Raw genomic sequence first — 21,860 nt, forward strand, 5'->3', positions numbered from 1 at the left:
TGAGTTTACCAGGACCTATTGAGTTTACCAGGACCTATTGAGTTTACCAGGACCTATTGAGTTTACCAGGACCTATTGAGTTTACCAGGACCTAGTGAGTTTACCAGGACCTATTGAGTTTACCAGGACCTAGTGAGTTTACCAGGACCTAGTGAGTTTACCAGGACCTACTGAGTTTACCAGGACCTACTGAGTTTACCAGGACCTACTGAGTTTACCAGGACCTACTGAGTTTACCAGGACCTATTGAGTTTACCAGGACCTACCAGGACCTACTGAGTTTACCAGGACCTAGTGAGTTTACCAGGACCTAGTGAGTTTACCAGGACCTAGTGAGTTTACCAGCACCTAGTGAGTTTACCAGGACCTATTGAGTTTACCAGGACCTACCAGGACCTACCAGGACCTAGTGAGTTTACCAGGACCTAGTGAGTTTACCAGGACCTAGTGAGTTTACCAGGACCTAGTGAGTTTACCAGGACCTAGTGAGTTCACCAGGACCTACTGAGTTTACCAGGACCTACTGAGTTTACCAGGACCTACTGAGTTTACTGAGTTTACCAGGACCTATTGAGTTTACCAGGACCTATTGAGTTTACCAGGACCTAGTGAGTTTACCAGGACCTATTGAGTTTACCAGGACCTACCAGGACCTAGTGAGTTTACCAGGACCTAGTGAGCTTACCAGGACCTATTGAGTTTACCAGGACCTATTGAGTTTACCAGGACCTACTGAGTTTACCAGGACCTACCAGGACCTACTGAGTTTACCAGGACCTACCAGGACCTAGCGAGTTTACCAGGACCTAGTGAGTTTACCAGGACCTAGTGAGTTTACCAGGACCTAGTGAGTTTACCAGGACCTAGTGAGTTTACCAGGACCTAGTGAGTTTACCAGGACCTACTGAGTTTACCAGGACCTACTGAGTTTACCAGGACCTACTGAGTTTACTGAGTTTACCAGGACCTATTGAGTTTACCAGGACCTATTGAGTTTACCAGGACCTATTGAGTTTACCAGGACCTATTGAGTTTACCAGGACCTATTGAGTTTACCAGGACCTATTGAGTTTACCAGGACCTATTGAGTTCACCAGGACCTAGTGAGTTTACCAGGACCTATTGAGTTTACCAGGACCTACCAGGACCTAGTGAGTTTACCAGGACCTATTGAGTTTACCAGGACCTAGTGAGTTTACCAGGACCTACTGAGTTTACCAGGACCTACTGAGTTTACCAGGACCTACTGAGTTTACTGAGTTTACCAGGACCTATTGAGTTTACCAGGACCTATTGAGTTTACCAGGACCTATTGAGTTTACCAGGACCTAGTGAGTTTACCAGGACCTATTGAGTTTACCAGGACCTACCAGGACCTAGTGAGTTTACCAGGACCTATTGAGTTTACCAGGATCTACCGAGTTTACCAGGATCTACCGAGTTTACCAGGACCTACCAGGACTTATTGAGTTTACTAGGACCTACTGATTTTACTAGGACCTACCAGGACCTACTGAGTTTACCAGGACCTAGAGTTTACCAGGACCTATTGAGTTTACCAGGACCTATTGAGTTTACCAGGACCTATTGAGTTTACCAGGACCTAGTGAGTTTACCAGGACCTAGTGAGTTTACCAGGACCTAGTGAGTTTACCAGGACCTAGTGAGTTTACCAGGACCTATTGAGTTTACCAGGACCTACCAGGACCTACTGAGTTTACCAGGACCTACCAGGACCTAGTGAGTTTACCAGGACCTAGTGAGTTTACCAGCACCTAGTGAGTTTACCAGGACCTATTGAGTTTACCAGGACCTACCAGGACCTAGTGAGTTTACCGGGACCTAATGAGTTTACCGGGACCTAGTGAGTTTACCAGGACCTAGTGAGTTTACCAGGACCTAGTGAGTTCACCAGGACCTAGTGAGTTTACCAGGACCTACTGAGTTTACCAGGACCTACTGAGTTTACCAGGACCTATTGAGTTTACCAGGACCTATTGAGTTTACCAGGACCTATTGAGTTTACCAGGACCTAGTGAGTTCACCAGGACCTATTGAGTTTACCAGGACCTAGTGAGTTTACCAGGACCTAGTGAGTTTACCAGGACCTATTGAGTTTACCAGGACCTACTGAGTTTACCAGGACCTACTGAGTTTACTGAGTTTACCAGGACCTATTGAGTTTACCAGGACCTATTGAGTTTACCAGGACCTATTGAGTTTACCAGGACCTATTGAGTTCACCAGGACCTATTGAGTTTACCAGGACCTATTGAGTTTACCAGGACCTAGTGAGTTTACCAGGACCTAGTGAGTTTACCAGGACCTATTGAGTTTACCAGGACCTATTGAGTTTACCAGGACCTAGTGAGTTTACCAGGACCTAGTGAGTTTACCAGGACCTATTGAGTTTACCAGGACCTATTGAGTTTACCAGGACCTATTGAGTTTACCAGGACCTATTGAGTTTACCAGGACCTACTGAGTTTACCAGGACCTACCAGGACCTACTGAGTTTACCAGGACCTACCAGGACCTAGCGAGTTTACCAGGACCTAGTGAGTTTACCAGGACCTAGTGAGTTTACCAGGACCTAGTGAGTTTACCAGGACCTATTGAGTTTACCAGGACCTAGTGAGTTTACCAGGACCTAGTGAGTTTACCAGGACCTACTGAGTTTACCAGGACCTACTGAGTTTACCAGGACCTACTGAGTTTACTGAGTTTACCAGGACCTATTGAGTTTACCAGGACCTAGTGAGTTTACCAGGACCTATTGAGTTTACCAGGACCTACCAGGACCTAGTGAGTTTACCAGGACCTATTGAGTTTACCAGGATCTACCGAGTTTACCAGGATCTACCGAGTTTACCAGGACCTACCAGGACTTATTGAGTTTACTAGGACCTACTGATTTTACTAGGACCTACCAGGACCTACTGAGTTTACCAGGACCTATTGAGTTTACCAGGACCTATTGAGTTTACCAGGACCTATTGAGTTTACCAGGACCTAGTGAGTTTACCAGGACCTAGTGAGTTTACCAGGACCTACTGAGTTTACCAGGACCTACCAGGACCTAGTGAGTTTACCAGGACCTAGTGAGTTTACCAGCACCTAGTGAGTTTACCAGGACCTATTGAGTTTACCAGGACCTACCAGGACCTACCAGGACCTAGTGAGTTTACCAGGACCTAGTGAGTTTACCAGGACCTAGTGAGTTTACCAGGACCTAGTGAGTTTACCAGGACCTAGTGAGTTTACCAGGACCTAGTGAGTTTACCAGGACCTACTGAGTTTACCAGGACCTACTGATTTTACCAGGACCTACTGAGTTTACTGAGTTTACCAGGACCTATTGAGTTTACCAGGACCTATTGAGTTTACCAGGACCTAGTGAGTTTACCAGGACCTATTGAGTTTACCAGGACCTACCAGGACCTAGTGAGTTTACCAGGACCTAGTGAGTTTACCAGGACCTAGTGAGTTTACCAGGACCTATTGAGTTTACCAGGACCTATTGAGTTTACCAGGACCTACTGAGTTTACCAGGACCTATTTAGTTTACCAGGACCTACTGAGTTTACCAGGACCTACCAGGACCTACTGAGTTTACCAGGACCTACCAGGACCTACTGAGTTTACCAGGACCTACCAGGACCTAGTGAGTTTACCAGGACCTAGTGAGTTTACCAGGACCTAGTGAGTTTACCAGGACCTAGTGAGTTTACCAGGACCTAGTGAGTTTACCAGGACCTATTGAGTTTACCAGGACCTACCAGGACCTACCAAGACCTAGTGAGTTTACCAGGACCTAGTGAGTTTACCAGGACCTAGTGAGTTTACCAGGACCTACTGAGTTTACCAGGACCTACTGAGTTTACCAGGACCTACTGAGTTTACTGAGTTTACCAGGACCTATTGAGTTTACCAGAACCTATTGAGTTTACCAGAACCTATTGAGTTTACCAGGACCTATTGAGTTTACCAGGACCTACCAGGACCTAGTGAGTTTACCAGGACCTAGTGAGTTTACCAGGACCTAGTGAGTTTACCAGGACCTAGTGAGTTTACCAGGACCTATTGAGTTTACCAGGATCTACCGAGTTTACCAGGACCTACCAGGAATTAGTGAGTTTACTAGGACCTACTGATTTTACTAGGACCTACCAGGACCTATTGAGTTTACCAGGACCTATTGAGTTTACCAGGACCTATTGAGTTTACCAGGACCTATTGAGTTTACCAGGACCTAGTGAGTTTACCAGGACCTACCAGGACCTAGTGAGTTTACCAGGACCTAGTGAGTTTACCAGCACCTAGTGAGTTTACCAGGACCTATTGAGTTTACCAGGACCTACCAGGACCTACCAGGACCTAGTGAGTTTACCAGGACCTAGTGAGTTTACCAGGACCTAGTGAGTTTACCAGGACCTAGTGAGTTTACCAGGACCTAGTGAGTTTACCAGGACCTAGTGAGTTTACCAGGACCTACTGAGTTTACCAGGACCTACTGAGTTTACCAGGACCTACTGAGTTTACTGAGTTTACCAGGACCTATTGAGTTTACCAGAACCTATTGAGTTTACCAGGACCTATTGAGTTTACCAGGACCTACCAGGACCTAGTGAGTTTACCAGGACCTAGTGAGTTTACCAGGACCTATTGAGTTTACCAGGACCTATTGAGTTTACCAGGACCTATTGAGTTTACCAGGACCTAGTGAGTTTACCAGGACCTATTGAGTTTACCAGGACCTACCAGGACCTAGTGAGTTTACCAGGACCTAGTGAGTTTACCAGGACCTATTGAGTTTACCAGGACCTATTGAGTTTACCAGGACCTACTGAGTTTACCAGGACCTACCAGGACCTACTGAGTTTACCAGGACCTACCAGGACCTAGCGAGTTTACCAGGACCTAGTGAGTTTACCAGGACCTAGTGAGTTTACCAGGACCTAGTGAGTTTACCAGGACCTATTGAGTTTACCAGGACCTACCAGGACCTAGTGAGTTTACCAGGACCTAGTGAGTTTACCAGGACCTATTGAGTTTACCAGGACCTATTGAGTTTACCAGGACCTATTGAGTTTACCAGGACCTAGTGAGTTTACCAGGACCTATTGAGTTTACCAGGACCTACCAGGACCTAGTGAGTTTACCAGGACCTAGTGAGTTTACCAGGACCTATTGAGTTTACCAGGACCTATTGAGTTTACCAGGACCTACTGAGTTTACCAGGACCTACCAGGACCTACTGAGTTTACCAGGACCTACCAGGACCTAGCGAGTTTACCAGGACCTAGTGAGTTTACCAGGACCTAGTGAGTTTACCAGGACCTAGTGAGTTTACCAGGACCTATTGAGTTTACCAGGACCTACCAGGACCTACCAAGACCTAGTGAGTTTACCAGGACCTAGTGAGTTTACCAGGACCTAGTGAGTTTACCAGGACCTAGTGAGTTTACCAGGACTTATTGAGTTTACCAGAACCTATTGAGTTTACCAGGACCTATTGAGTTTACCAGGACCTAGTGAGTTTACCAGGACCTACCAGGACCTAGTGAGTTTACCAGGACCTAGTGAGTTTACCAGGACCTAGTGAGTTTACCAGGACCTACCGAGTTTACCAGGACCTACCAGGACTTATTGAGTTTACTAGGACCTACTGATTTTACTAGGACCTACCAGGACCTATTGAGTTTACCAGGACCTATTGAGTTTACCAGGACCTATTGAGTTTACCAGGACCTATTGAGTTTACCAGGACCTAGTGAGTTTACCAGGACCTAGTGAGTTTACCAGGACCTATTGAGTTTACCAGGACCTACCAGGACCTAGTGAGTTTACCAGGACCTAGTGAGTTTACCAGGACCTAGTGAGTTTACCAGGACCTATTGAGTTTACCAGGACCTATTGAGTTTACCAGGACCTACTGAGTTTACCAGGACCTACCAGGACCTAGCGAGTTTACCAGGACCTACCAGGACCTAGTGAGTTTACCAGGACCTAGTGAGTTTACCAGGACCTAGTGAGTTTACCAGGACCTAGTGAGTTTACCAGGACCTACCAGGACCTACCAAGACCCAAGACCTAGTGAGTTTACCAGGACCTAGTGAGTTTACCAGGACCTAGTGAGTTTACCAGGACCTAGTGAGTTTACCAGGACCTACTGAGTTTACCAGGACCTACTGAGTTTACCAGAACCTATTTAGTTTACCAGGACCTATTGAGTTTACCAGGACCTACCAGGACCTAGTGAGTTTACCAGGACCTAGTGAGTTTACCAGGACCTAGTGAGTTTACCAGGACCTAGTGAGTTTACCAGGACCTATTGAGTTTACCAGGATCTACCGAGTTTACCAGGACCTACCAGGACTTATTGAGTTTACTAGGACCTACTGATTTTACTAGGGACCTATTGAGTTTACCAGGACCTATTGAGTTTACCAGGACCTATTGAGTTTACCAGGACCTATTGAGTTTACCAGGACCTAGTGAGTTTACCAGGGACCTAGTGAGTTTACCAGGACCTACCAGGACCTAGTGAGTTTACCAGGACCTATTGAGTTTACCAGGACCTACCAGACCTACCAGGACCTGTGAGTTTACCAGGACCTAGTGAGTTTACCAGGACCTAGTGAGTTTACCAGGACCTAGTGAGTTTACCAGGACCAGTGAGTTTACCAGGACCTAGTGAGTTTACCAGGACCTACTGAGTTTACCAGGACCTACTGAGTTTACTGAGTTTACCAGGACCTAGTGAGTTTACCAGCACCTAGTGAGTTTACCAGGACCTATTGAGTTTACCAGGACCTACCAGGACCTGAGTTTACCAGGTGAGTTTACCAGGACCTAGTGAGTTTACCAGGACCTAGTGAGTTTACCAGGACCTAGTGAGTTTACCAGGACCTAGTGAGTTTACCAGGACCTACTGAGTTTACCAGGACCTACTGAGTTTACTGAGTTTACCAGGACCTGGTGAGTTTACCAGGACCTAGACCTATTGAGTTTACCAGGACCTACCAGGACCTAGTGAGTTTACCAGGACCTATTGAGTTTACCAGGACCTATTGAGTTTACCAGGACCTATTGAGTTTACCAGGACCTAGTGAGTTTACCAGGACCTATTGAGTTTACCAGGACCTACCAGGACCTAGTGAGTTTACCAGGACCTAGTGAGTTTACCAGGACCTAGTGAGTTTACCAGGACCTATTGAGTTTACCAGGACCTATTGAGTTTACCAGGACCTACTGAGTTTACCAGGACCTACCAGGACCTACTGAGTTTACCAGGACCTACCAGGACCTAGCGAGTTTACCAGGACCTAGTGAGTTTACCAGGACCTAGTGAGTTTACCAGGACCTAGTGAGTTTACCAGGACCTATTGAGTTTACCAGGACCTACCAGGACCTACCAAGACCTAGTGAGTTTACCAGGACCTAGTGAGTTTACCAGGACCTAGTGAGTTTACCAGGACCTAGTGAGTTTACCAGGACTTATTGAGTTTACCAGAACCTATTGAGTTTACCAGGACCTATTGAGTTTACCAGGACCTACCAGGACCTAGTGAGTTTACCAGGACCTAGTGAGTTTACCAGGACCTAGTGAGTTTACCAGGACCTACCGAGTTTACCAGGACCTACCAGGACTTATTGAGTTTACTAGGACCTACTGATTTTACTAGGACCTACCAGGACCTATTGAGTTTACCAGGACCTATTGAGTTTACCAGGACCTATTGAGTTTACCAGGACCTAGTGAGTTTACCAGGACCTAGTGAGTTTACCAGGACCTATTGAGTTTACCAGGACCTACCAGGACCTAGTGAGTTTACCAGGACCTAGTGAGTTTACCAGGACCTATTGAGTTTACCAGGACCTATTGAGTTTACCAGGACCTACTGAGTTTACCAGGACCTACCAGGACCTACCAAGATCCAAGACCTAGTGAGTTTACCAGGACCTAGTGAGTTTACCAGGACCTAGTGAGTTTACCAGGACCTAGTGAGTTTACCAGGACCTACTGAGTTTACCAGGACCTACTGAGTTTACCAGGACCTACTGAGTTTACCAGAACCTATTGAGTTTACCAGGACCTATTGAGTTTACCAGGACCTACCAGGACCTAGTGAGTTTACCAGGACCTAGTGAGTTTACCAGGACCTAGTGAGTTTACCAGGACCTAGTGAGTTTACCAGGACCTAGTGAGTTTACCAGGACCTATTGAGTTTACCAGGATCTACCGAGTTTACCAGGACCTACCAGGACCTACCAGGACCTAGTGAGTTTACCAGGACCTAGTGAGTTTACCAGGACCTACCAGGACCTAGTGAGTTTACCAGGACCTAGTGAGTTTACCAGCACCTAGTGAGTTTACCAGGACCTATTGAGTTTACCAGGACCTACCAGGACCTACCAGGACCTAGTGAGTTTACCAGGACCTAGTGAGTTTACCAGGACCTAGTGAGTTTACCAGGACCTAGTGAGTTTACCAGGACCTAGTGAGTTTACCAGGACCTAGTGAGTTTACCAGGACCTACTGAGTTTACCAGGACCTACTGAGTTTACTGAGTTTACCAGGACCTATTGAGTTTACCAGGACCTACCAGGACCTAGTGAGTTTACCAGGACCTATTGAGTTTACCAGGACCTATTGAGTTTACCAGGACCTATTGAGTTTACCAGGACCTAGTGAGTTTACCAGGACCTATTGAGTTTACCAGGACCTACCAGGACCTAGTGAGTTTACCAGGACCTAGTGAGTTTACCAGGACCTAGTGAGTTTACCAGGACCTATTGAGTTTACCAGGACCTATTGAGTTTACCAGGACCTACTGAGTTTACCAGGACCTACCAGGACCTACTGAGTTTACCAGGACCTACCAGGACCTAGCGAGTTTACCAGGACCTAGTGAGTTTACCAGGACCTAGTGAGTTTACCAGGACCTAGTGAGTTTACCAGGACCTATTGAGTTTACCAGGACCTACCAGGACCTACCAAGACCTAGTGAGTTTACCAGGACCTAGTGAGTTTACCAGGACCTAGTGAGTTTACCAGGACCTAGTGAGTTTACCAGGACTTATTGAGTTTACCAGAACCTATTGAGTTTACCAGGACCTATTGAGTTTACCAGGACCTACCAGGACCTAGTGAGTTTACCAGGACCTAGTGAGTTTACCAGGACCTAGTGAGTTTACCAGGACCTACCGAGTTTACCAGGACCTACCAGGACTTATTGAGTTTACTAGGACCTACTGATTTTACTAGGACCTACCAGGACCTATTGAGTTTACCAGGACCTATTGAGTTTACCAGGACCTATTGAGTTTACCAGGACCTAGTGAGTTTACCAGGACCTAGTGAGTTTACCAGGACCTATTGAGTTTACCAGGACCTACCAGGACCTAGTGAGTTTACCAGGACCTAGTGAGTTTACCAGGACCTATGAGTTTACCAGGACCTATTGAGTTTACCAGGACCTATTGAGTTTACCAGGACCTACTGAGTTTACCAGGACCTACCAGGACCTAGCGAGTTTACCAGGACCTACCAGGACCTAGTGAGTTTACCAGGACCTAGTGAGTTTACCAGGACCTAGTGAGTTTACCAGGACCTAGTGAGTTTACCAGGACCTAGTGAGTTTACCAGGACCTACCAGGACCTACCAAGACCCAAGACCTAGTGAGTTTACCAGGACCTAGTGAGTTTACCAGGACCTAGTGAGTTTACCAGGACCTAGTGAGTTTACCAGGACCTACTGAGTTTACCAGGACCTACTGAGTTTACCAGGACCTACTGAGTTTACCAGAACCTATTGAGTTTACCAGGACCTATTGAGTTTACCAGGACCTACCAGGACCTAGTGAGTTTACCAGGACCTAGTGAGTTTACCAGGACCTAGTGAGTTTACCAGGACCTAGTGAGTTTACCAGGACCTAGTGAGTTTACCAGGACCTATTGAGTTTACCAGGATCTACCGAGTTTACCAGGACCTACCAGGACTTATTGAGTTTACTAGGACCTACTGATTTTACTAGGACCTACCAGGACCTATTGAGTTTACCAGGACCTATTGAGTTTACCAGGACCTATTGAGTTTACCAGGACCTATTGAGTTTACCAGGACCTATTGAGTTTACCAGGACCTAGTGAGTTTACCAGGACCTAGTGAGTTTACCAGGACCTAGTGAGTTTACCAGGACCTACCAGGACCTACTGAGTTTACCAGGACCTACCAGGACCTAGTGAGTTTACCAGGACCTAGTGAGTTTACCAGGACCTAGTGAGTTTACCAGGACCTAGTGAGTTTACCAGGACCTATTGAGTTTACCAGGACCTAGAGTTTACCAGGACCTAGTGAGTTTACCAGGACCTAGTGAGTTTACCAGGACCTATTGAGTTTACCAGGACCTATTGAGTTTACCAGGACCTATTGAGTTTACCAGGACCTAGTGAGTTTACCAGGACCTAGTGAGTTTACCAGGACCTAGTGAGTTTACCAGGACCTACTGAGTTTACCAGGACCTATTGAGTTTACCAGGACTTACCAGGACCTACTGAGTTTACCAGAACCTACCAGGACCTACTGATCTTCACGATAAGTTATTTAATCAATAAGAGTTTCTATAATCTTTCATGTTTGCATATAGCTCATTTGTGCATTCAATTGGTTTGCATGCCACTGTGCTTTGGCTGACAACAAGGATTTGTTTATCTGGTGGATCACAAAGAGCATTTGAAAGTCCGTCCCAGGATTTTAGTGTGTTTCGTGTGTGATATTTGCATGCAGAATAGTTCATTTTCAAATTTGTCACTAAAATGCACTGACGGGGCCTCCCGGGTGGCGCAGTGGTTAAGGGCGCTGTACTGCAGCGCCAGCTGTGCCATCAGAGTCGCTGGGTTCGCGCCCAGGCTCTGTCGTAACCGGCCGCGACCGGGAGGTCCATGGGGCGACGCACAATTGGCCTAGCGTCGTCCGGGTTAGGGAGGGATTGGTCGGTAGGGATGTCCTTGTCTCATCGCGCACCAGCGACTCCTGTGGCGGGCCGGGCGCAGTGCACGCTAACCAAGGTTGCCAGGTGCACGGTGTTTCCTCCGACACATTGGTGCGGCTGGCTTCCGGGTTCCATGCACGCTGTGTTAAGAAGCAGTGCGACTTGGTTGGGTTGTGTATCGGAGGACGCATGACTTTCAACCTTCGTCTCCCCCGAGCCCGTACGGGAGTTATAGCGATGAGACAAGATAGTAGCTACTAAAACAATTGGAAAACACAAAATTGGGGAGAAAAAGGGGTAAAATTATAATAATAATTGTAAAAAAAAAATTTAAATGCACCGACGGGATGAAAGGTTTGTTTAAGTTGATTGATTGGCATGATTTAACCATTTTATGCGGTAAAAGTGCTGATTGGTTAATGGTGATTGGTCACATTTGTAAGCTGTTGATTTAGCTAAAAGAAAGTATGCAATTGCAAGATACTGGAGGGACTGATTTGAAACATTGCTGTAGCAAGGTAAAAGTATTATTTCTATATTATAAGCTTGGTGGTTCGAGCCCTGAATGCTGATTTGGCTGACAGTCGTGGTATATCAGACAAAACAGGTCCTTTTTACTGCTCAAACTGTTGGCATCCTGTCCAAACACAGAGAAACAGTGAAGTGTTTAATAAATATATATATAAAAACAAATAAGGCTTTTATTTCCCAATTTACTGCCAAATGGTGTTATTTAATTCTGTGTTCTCTAAACCCTGGGTCTCTGCAGGTCGGACAGCTCCTTCAGTTACTTCTTCTTCTTCTTTGTGTTCTTCTGCCAAGTGGTGGTGTTCATTATCCAGTCTATGGGCCTCCACAACTTGGGAAACAGGTGGGTGTGAGGAACAGGTCTGAGTGAGTGGGATGCTATGGATGTCAAATTGATGTTGTTTTTTTATCTTCAATCTGTGTGTGTTCACCAGTCCAACCAGGGCCCATATACACCAGACCAAGATTATGAGTACTGATCTAGGATCTGTTTTCCCTTTTTAGGTCAGAATAAATATGAGTATAATGGCAATGAGGGACCTGATCCTAGATCAGCACTCTGAGATGCTTTGTAAATATGGGCCCAGGTCAGATCTGTGAGTGAGGATGTAGAATTCACTTGTAAAGAATTGGAACAGGGCCACTGTTTGCTTTTGAATAGTTGATAAGTAAATCTGAAAATATTTTATGTACATTAAACTCTTCAACCATTCAGACCCTCCATGTTTGATCAATGAAATACAGTTGCAAAAATAGTATGTGAACCCTTTGGAATTACTTGGATTTCTGCATAAATTCTAATCTAAGTCACAACAACAGACAGTGTGCTTACCATAATTTGTGTGTTATTAGTTTATTTGTCTTGTCTATATTGAATACATCATTTAAACATTCACAGTGTAGGTTGGGAAAAGTATGTGAACTCCGAGGCTAATGACTTCTCCAAAAGCTAATTGGAGTTAGGAGTCCGCTAACCTGGAGTCCAATCAATGAGACGAGATTGGAGATGTTGGTTAGAGCTGCCTTGCCCTATTAAAAACATTAAATAAAGAAACTCACAGAATGAGAGTTTGCTATTCACAAGAAGCATTGCCTGATGTGAACCATGCTTCAAACAAAAGAGATCTCAGAAGACCTAAGATTAAGAATTGTTGACTTGAATAAAGCTGGAAAGGGCTACAAAATTATCTCTAAAAGCCTTATGGTTCATCAGTCCACAGTACCACAAATTGTCTATAGATGGAGAAAGTTCAGCACTATTGCTACTCTCTCTAGGAGTGGCCATCCTGCAAAGTTGACTGCAGGAGCACAGTGCAGAATGTTATGAAGAATCTTAGTGTGTCAGCTAAAGACTTACAGAAATCTCTGGAACATGTTAACATTTCTGTTGACGAGTCTAAACAAGAATGGTGTTCATGGGAGGACTCCACGGAAGAAGCCACTGCTGTCCAAAAAAAACATTGCTGCACGTCTGAAGTTTGTAAAAGTGCACCTGGATGTTCCACAGCGCTACTGGCAACATATTCTGTGGACAGATGAAACTACAGTTGAGTTGTTTGGAAGGAACACACAACACTATGTGTGGAGAAAAAAAGGCACAGCACAACAACATCAAAACATCAGCCTATCTGTACAGTATGGTGGAGGGAGCATTGTGGTTTGGGGCTGCTTTGCTGCCTCAGGGCCTGGACAGTTTGCTATCATCGACTGAAAAATGAATTCCCAAGTTTATCAAGACATTTTGCAGGAGAGGATATCTGTCCACCAATGGAAAGTCAACAGGAGTTGGGTGATGCAACAGGACAACACCCCAAAACACAGAAGTAAATCAACAACAGAATGGCTTCTTCAACAGAAGAAAATACACCTTCTGGAATGGCCCAGTCAGAGTCCTGACCTCAACCTGATTGAGATGCTGTGGCATGACCTCAAGAGAGCAGTTCACACCAGACAACCCAAGAATATTGCTGAACTGAAACAGTTTTGTAAAGAGGAATGGTCCAAGATTCCTCCTGTCCATTGTGCAAGTCTGATCCGCAACTACAGAAAACGTTTGGTTGAGGTTATTGCTGTCAGAGGAGGGTCAACCTGTTATTAAATCCAAGTGTTCACATACTTTTCCCACCTTGCACTGTGAATGTTTACACGGTGTGTTCAATAAAGACATGAAAATGTATAATTGTTTGTGTGTTATTAGTATAAGCAGACTGTGTTTGTCTATTGCTGTGACTTAGTTGAAGATCAGATCAAATTTTAGGACCAATTTAAGCAGAATTCCAGGTAATTCCAAAGGGTTCAAACATTTTATCTTGCCACTGTATATATAGTGCATTCTATAAATATTGACTTTAAACCATATAATTGTTCAATGGTGACTAACATGTATATTTTATAACAATTTAAAAGTCAAATGCATTTCCACGTTCGACTAAATTAAACAATTTACCGTATATTGATTCCTTCTTGATTCCAGTGGTTGGATCACCTCGTTGATAGCCTTCAGCTCCAACAAGGCGGTGGGAGCCATCATGATGGTGGTGGCCTACTTCTTCACTGCCTGTGCTGTGCTGTCAGTCATCCTGCTGGGGATGGTACGTGGCGTTACCGTAACTCCCTGGGAGAATCTCTATTGCCTTTCCTTGATTCCTCGCATCCTCACCACCTCATCAAAATCCATCGGATGAGAAGGTCAGAGGGGAGGAACCTCTGACCTCATCCAGTTGATTTTAGGAATTTAACCATGGTGCAGTGACTGTATCCATGTAGTTAAACAGAATGTAAGCTGGTGAGATCAGGATGCTTCTTACGGCTAAGTTATAATTAACCTGATTTATTTTATCAACCATCTAATTATTAGAATCAGGTGTGCTAGATTAGGATTGGAGTGAATTTACAGGACGGTAGCTCTCCAGGGACAGGGTTGGAGAGAACCTAGAGGACGGTAGCTCTCCAGGGACAGGGTTGGAGAGAACCTAGAGGACGGTAGCTCTCCAGGGACAGGGTTGGAGAGAACCTAGAGGACGATAGCTCTCCAGGGACAGGGTTGGAGAGAACCTAGAGGACGCTAGCTCTCCAGGGACAGGGTTGGAGAGAACCTAGAGGACGCTAGCTCTCCAGGGACAGGGTTGGAGAGAACCTACAGGACGGTAGCTCTCCAGGGACAGGGTTGGAGAGAACCTAGAGGACGGTAGCTCTCCAGGGACAGGGTTGGAGAGAACCTAGAGGACGGTAGCTCTCCAGGGACAGGGTTGGAGAGAACCTAGAGGACGGTAGCTCTCCAGGGACAGGGTTGGAGAGAACCTAGAGGACGGTAGCTCTCCAGGGACAGGGTTGGAGAGAACCTACAGGACGGTAGCTCTCCAGGGACAGGGTTGGAGAGAACCTAGAGGATGGTAGCTCTCCAGGGACAGGGTTGGAGAGAACCTAGAGGACGGTAGCTCTCCAGGGACAGGGTTGGAGAGAACCTAGAGGACGGTAGCTCTCCAGGGACAGGGTTGGAGAGAACCTAGAGGACGCTAGCTCTCCAGGGACAGGGTTGGAGAGAACCTAGAGGACGCTAGCTCTCCAGGGACAGGGTTGGAGAGAACCTAGAGGACGCTAGCTCTCCAGGGACAGGGTTGGAGAGAACCTAGAGGACGCTAGCTCTCCAGGGACAGGGTTGGAGAGAACCTAGAGGACGGTAGCTCTCCAGGGACAGGGTTGGAGAGAACCTAGAGGACGGTAGCTCTCCAGAGACAGGGTTGGAGAGAACCTAGAGGACGGTATCTCTCCAGGGATAGGGTTGGAGAGAACCTAGAGGACGGTAGCTCTCCAGGGACAGGGTTGGAGAGAACCTAGAGGATGGTAGCTCTCCAGGGACAGGGTTGGAGAGAACCTAGAGGACGGTAGCTCTCCATGGACAGGGTTGGAGAGAACCTAGAGGATGCTAGCTCTCCATGGACAGGGTTGGAGAGAACCTAGAGGATGCTAGCTCTCCAGGTACAGGGTTGGAGAGAACCTAGAGGACGCTAGCTCTCCAGGGACAGGGTTGGAGAAAACCTAGAGGACGCTAGCTCTCCAGGGACAGGGTTGGAGAGAACCTAGAGGACAGTAGCTCGCCAGGGACAGGGTTGGAGAGAACCTAGAGGACGGTAGCTCTCCAGGGATAGGGTTGGAGAGAACCTAGAGGACGGTAGCTCTCCAGGGACAGGGTTGGAGAGAACCTAGAGGACGGTAGCTCTCCAGGGACAGGGTTGGAGAGAACCTAGAGGACGGTAGCTCTCCAGGGACAGGGTTGGAGAGCCCTGCTATACATTCTATACTATAACCCCTAATGATGTGGTGTCCTCCCCCAGGTGCACAGCCAGTACAGACGTACCGGGGCCAGCTTCCAGAAGGCCCAGCAGGAGTTCTCCCAGGGCGTGCTCACCAACAAGACCTTCCAGACGGCTGCCACCTCCGCCGCCGCCTCCGCTGCCTTCCAGGGGAACAACTAGACCCAGGCCGGGCTAACTCAACCCCCAGATACCACCTTCACCTCCTCCATCCAATGTCCACCACCACAACACTTGTTTGGGATGGATCCCCTCCCCTGCTGTCACCATCCAGTGCAGGTCCCACCATGGAGCTCATTTCATATATGAGCTGTGGTCATCAGACAGCAACAAAATGGTTGCTTGAGTAGGAAACTGTACCCACTGTGTTTTTTGGGAATTGGAAGCCTGATGTTGTGATGTTCTTCAGTATGTGTTCATGTACATATTTTTTTGCGATGCTCGTATGTGTGGATATTCCCTTTTAGCGGTTCTTTCTCTCTGTGTGTGTGTGTGGGGGGGTGGTGTCTTACATGCCTGGCTGTTGTAAAGGAACCACCCGTTGAGACTCTGTTGTAAGGTTGAGACTCTGTAAAGGAACCACCCGTTGAGACTCTGTAAAGGAACCACCCGTTGAGTCTCTGTTGTAAAGGAACCACCCGTTGAGTCTCTGTTGTAAGGTTGAGACTCTGTAAAGGAACCACCCGTTGAGACTCTGTTGTAAAGGAACCACCCGTTGAGACTCTGTTGTAAAGGAACCACCCGTTGAGTCTCTGTTGTAAAGGAACCACCCGTTGAGACTCTGTTGTAAGGTTGAGACTCTGTAAAGGAACCACCCGTTGAGACTCTGTAAAGGAACCACCCGTTGAGTCTCTGTTGTAAAGGAACCACCCGTTGAGTCTCTGTTGTAAGGTTGAGACTCTGTAAAGGAACCACCCGTTGAGACTCTGTTGTAAAGGAACCACCCATTGAGACTCTGTTGTAAAGGAACCACCCGTTGAGTCTCTGTTGTAAAGGAACCACCCGTTGAGTCTCTGTTGTAAGGTTGAGACTCTGTAAAGGAACCACCCGTTGAGACTCTGTTGTAAAGGAACCACCCGTTGAGACTCTGTTGTAAAGGAACCACCCGTTGAGTCTCTGTTGTAAAGGAACCACCCGTTGAGACTCTGTTGTAAGGTTGAGACTCTGTAAAGGAACCACCCGTTGAGACTCTGTAAAGGAACCACCCGTTGAGTCTCTGTTGTAAAGGAACCACCCGTTGAGTCTCTGTTGTAAAGGAACCACCCGTTGAGTCTCTGTTGTAAAGGAACCACCCGTTGAGACTCTGTTGTAAAGGAACCACCCGTTGAGACTCTGTTGTAAAGGAACCACCCGTTGAGTCTCTGTTGTAAAGGAACCACCCGTTGAGACTCTGTTGTAAAGGAACCACCTGTTGAGTCTCTGTTGTAAAGGAACCACCCGTCTGTTGTAAAGGAACCACCCGTTGAGACTGTTGTAAAGGAACCACCCGTTGAGACTCTGTTGTAAAGGAACCACCCGTTGAGACTCTGTTGTAAAGGAACCACCTGAGACTCTGTTGTAAAGAACCACCCGTTGAGACTCTGTTGTAAAGGAACCACCCGTTGAGACTCTGTAAAGGAACCACCCGTTGAGTCTCTGTTGTAAAGGAACCACCCGTTGAGTCTCTGTTGTAAAGGAACCACCCGTTGAGACTCTGTTGTAAAAGAACCACCCGTTGAGACTCTGTTGTAAAGGAACCACCCGTTGAGACTCTGTTGTAAAGGAACCACCCGAGACTCTGAAAGACTCTGTTGTAAAGGAACCACCCGTTGAGACTCTGTTGTAAAGGAACCACCCGTTGAGACTCTGTTGTAAAGGAACCACCCGTTGAGACTCTGTTGTAAAGGAACCACCCGTTGAGACTCTGTTGTAAAGGAACCACCCGTTGAGACTCTGTTGTAAAGGAACCACCCGTTGAGACTCTGTTGTAAAGGAACCACCCGTTGTTGTAAAGGAACTCTGTTGTAAAGGAACCACCCGTTGAGACTCTGTTGTAAAGGAACCACCACGTTGAGACTCTGTTGTAAAGGAACCACCCGTTGAGACTCTGTTGTAAAGGAACCACCCGTTGAGACTCTGTTGTAAAGGAACCACCCGTTGAGACTCTGTTGTAAAGGAACCACCCGTTGAGACTCTGTTGTAAAGGAACCACCCGTTGAGACTCTGTTGTAAAGGAACCACCCGTTGAGACTCTGTTGTAAAGGAACCACCCGTTGAGACTCTGTTGTAAACCACCCGTTGAGACTCTGGAAACCACCCGTTGAGACTCTGTAAAGGAACCACCCGTTGAGTCTCTGTTGTAAAGGAACCACCCGTTGAGACTCTGTTGTAAAGGAACCACCCGTTGAGTCTCTGTTGTAAAGGAACCACCCGTTGAGACTCTGTAAAGGAACCACCCGTTGAGTCTCTGTTGTAAAGGAACCACCCGTTGAGTCTCTGTTGTAAAGGAACCACCCGTTGAGACTCTGTAAAGGAACCACCCGTTGAGACTCTGTTGTAAAGTTGAGACTCTGTTTTAAAGGAACCACCTGTTGAGACTCTGTTGTAAAGGAACCACCCGTTGAGACTCTGTTGTAAAGGAACCACCCGTTGAGACTCTGTTGTAAAGGAACCACCCGTTGAGACTCTGTTGTAAAGGAACCACCCGTTGAGTCTCTCAACAATGGTGTCTTTTCAGCATCCTTCCATTTCAATGTACAAATGAAGACCACGAGTGTTGCTTTTAGCAGGGTGAAACCTGAATGAAAAATATAATGAAGTTTAAAGTGTGTACTCTGTCTCATAAGACTATGATAATCACCTAGGTTATTAGTTACCAGGGATACTGTAATTATTAGATGCATATTTTCCATTATACTTCACCTCAAACTAATGCACCTTCAGATCCACACCATTTCATTAGCCTTTTCAGATTACGTCAAAATGAGGTACTTTGTTTCCAATCTCTTCATGTTGTACATAGTCCTGCTGTATGTGTAGAGTATTGGCTTTGGCAATGAGAGACAGGTGTTGTGTAAGAATGGCTTGAATATTTAACAGCAGGTTGGTTTGTCAGTATAGGCTGGCCCATTCAACTTAAAGGGACAGTTCACCCCATTGTCAGTATAGCCTGTCCTATTCAACTTAAAGGGACAGTTCACCCCATTGTCAGTATAGCCTGTCCTATTCAACTTAAAGGGACAGTTCACCCCATTGTCAGTATAGGCTGTCCCATTCAACTTAAAGGGACAGTTCACCCCATTGTCAGTATAGGCTGTCCCATTCAACTTAAAGGGACAGTTCACCCCATTGTCAGTATAGCCTGTCCTATTCAACTTAAAGGGACAGTTCACCCCATTGTCATTATAGGCTGTCCTATTCAACTTAAAGGGACAGTTCACCCCATTGTCATTATAGGCTGTCCTATTCAACTTAAAGGGACAGTTCACCCCATTGTCATTATAGGCTGTCCTATTCAACTTAAAGGGACAGTTCACCCCATTGTCAGTATAGGCTGTCCTAATCAACTTAAAGAGACAGTTCACCCCGGAACCAAAGTTTGTCATTTTCATACCTCTGTCTGGTAAACTTTTGGAATGGACTATACCTTTTGACCAAAACCTTGACGTGTGCCTCTCCAGTTTGTCGCTGTAGCCATTGGTTCATACGGTAACCAACCCTTTTGCTTCTTTTTATTGTGGGAGAAATTCCGTTATTAAAGAACTATTTTTTTCACATTGTCCTTTCCAGCACGGTTCAGGCAACTATGCTGGATGAATAACCAGGCCAGTACACTTCTGTTCAGCTCAGCTCAGTAGTGTGAAAATGGTATCATTTAGATTGACACACTCACTTACAAATGATTTGCTATGTTATATTTTATGGATTTGCCACTAACAGATTCAACATGTGAACAATGCCAAATAGCTTTTTGCTCTGCTTTTGATTAGTTTTTTTGGTAACTCAGGTCGGGAAGCGCTTGTCACTCAAAATTAGAGCTGGACAAAGTAGAGCTGAGTGGTCAAACAATAAGATAAATGCTCTTATTTGAGATTTCTTTCTTACTGTAACACAAATGATTAGACAAAAGATCAAGTACTTAAATGATTTGTGAATGGATTGATGTAAATGATCTATTTTATCATTTTGATTTGCATTTGATCTCCACATTCACTGGAGCATGTATGTATACATTTGTATAAGTGTCGGTTTAAATGTAAGAATTGTCCGAAATCAACAAAGCAAATCGATCATGAAGAATGTAATATTTGATCTATTGGTTTACTAATATTTGTTTTTGTTTTTTATGTATCTCAAATCAGTGTTACTTATCATAAAAATACTATTGATATTGAAATAGATTTTGTTTTCTTAATTCATATCTGTGTGAATATAACCGTTGACCTGCATTGTATTAGGAGTGGAGAATTTTAGATTGCCTTTTTGACATTCAAATTCTAAAAACTTTTAGCATTTTTCTAATAAAGAATGTTTGCTTTAATTGATACCATTGTTGTTTTTAAATTAAGTTAACTAACATAACATACTGTGTGACGTTCTAAAGGACTTAGTTTGATTCAAAATGAATCAAATTAATCCGTTTCTTCCTTCCTTGAAGTGATCACTAATATAACATTTTAATTTGACAGGTGAGAGCAAGGCTTCTGCTGCATTGCCTTCACCAATCTGGTCATATCAGTACCGAGATAATGGCACCCTATTCCCTACAAAGTGCTCTCCTTTTTGACTAGAGATGCAGCCTACTTTTAGGAAACTAGGAAGGAAGGATGCAATTCTGAAGTATTGGAATGGGACCAATATTGAAATGCGCTGTAGCCTTTTATTTCCTCCACCTTGACCCTTGACCCACTCCACCACTGCACTGTCTGATGCTGCAGTGACTTTACAATAAAGAACAAACAGAACAGCAGCTGATGCTCTCCTCTCTCCAGGGTGCAGGCCAGAATAACAACCAAGCCTCCTCCGCCTCCTCTTCCCCCCCCCCCTCTCCTACTCCACCTTCATGAAATGGGCCAGACAGCGTCCCAGCCAACCATCGCCTCTTCATCCTCCTCCCTCTCCTCTTCCTCCTCATATACCTCTGCTATCAACAAATGGGCCAGACGGCATCCCAGCCAACCACCTGACCCTGCACACCACTCATTCAGATCCCAGGCTGTAAGACACAGCGACCCAGTGGAAGTCTCCTCCCGCTTCACAGGTACATTACACGGCAGGGCAGCTATTTATAAGTCGAGCAAAGGAATCGAGGTCGACGAGGCGAGGAGCAGTCAGAGTTTGAACACTGGAGGGAGGCGGGGAGGAGGCTGTACCTGTTGTACTATGTAGCTGCAAATGGAACAGATTGTTGTGGTTTTCTTTGCAGGAACTATGGCATGTTCGAGTCATAGCCTGGACCCAGTCAGCCTGGACCCATGTCTTGTCGACATATAAGGTAATGGATGGCCATCAATCACCATAGGGTTTGGGAAGACAGCACAAACAGATCTGGGACCAGGCTAGTCGAGGCCTATCATGTTAAATAGATAGATTCTGAATCTACAGAGTTTTGGAGGTGTTGGTTGACTGGTATCAGAACGAGAAAGTGAAATTTTAGAAAAGGAAACAAATTATGCTTCGAAAAGTGACGTGTGTTGAGAGAGGTCAAGCAGCAGAGGTCACTCCAGCTCTTCATGAGTTAGTAACTTGTACATTTACATAATTGGCATGGCAACACCTACCATAAAGAAGCTGATAGCTGAAAGCTGATAGCTCTCACAAAAACTTGGGATTTGACTTATCCTAATTGTTTTATTATTAACAAACAAATATTTTCAGCACTGCAGGGATATGAATGACAGGGAATATTTATTTTTAAACTAGTAGAGTCAATGTTGTTTTTCCCCAGTAGGGGGCAGCACGCTGGAGTTTCTGGAACATGCTGAAATGAAGTGCTGACTCACCGCTCGGTGCTTGGATCATATGAGGAGACTGGGTATGGTT

At 45.7% G+C, this 21,860-nt stretch overlaps 1 protein-coding gene across 1 annotated transcript in view; it reads left to right on the forward strand.

Annotated features, from left to right (window-relative positions):
* The window catches only part of LOC124037515 (secretory carrier-associated membrane protein 2-like), a 54,933-nt gene extending 38,791 nt beyond the window's left edge, over nt 1-16,142 (forward strand). The window contains exons 7-9 of the mRNA XM_046352293.1: nt 11,768-11,869; nt 14,000-14,117; nt 15,861-16,142. Of these exons, the coding sequence (XP_046208249.1) occupies nt 11,768-11,869; nt 14,000-14,117; nt 15,861-16,001 (361 nt within the window). The 3' untranslated portion in view covers nt 16,002-16,142. The remainder of the gene's footprint in view (nt 1-11,767; nt 11,870-13,999; nt 14,118-15,860) is intronic.
* The last annotated feature ends 5,718 nt before the right edge of the window (nt 16,143-21,860 follow it).

Source organism: Oncorhynchus gorbuscha, linkage group LG06, assembly GCF_021184085.1.
Source record: "Oncorhynchus gorbuscha isolate QuinsamMale2020 ecotype Even-year linkage group LG06, OgorEven_v1.0, whole genome shotgun sequence".
NCBI classification, from domain to species: domain Eukaryota; kingdom Metazoa; phylum Chordata; class Actinopteri; order Salmoniformes; family Salmonidae; genus Oncorhynchus; species Oncorhynchus gorbuscha.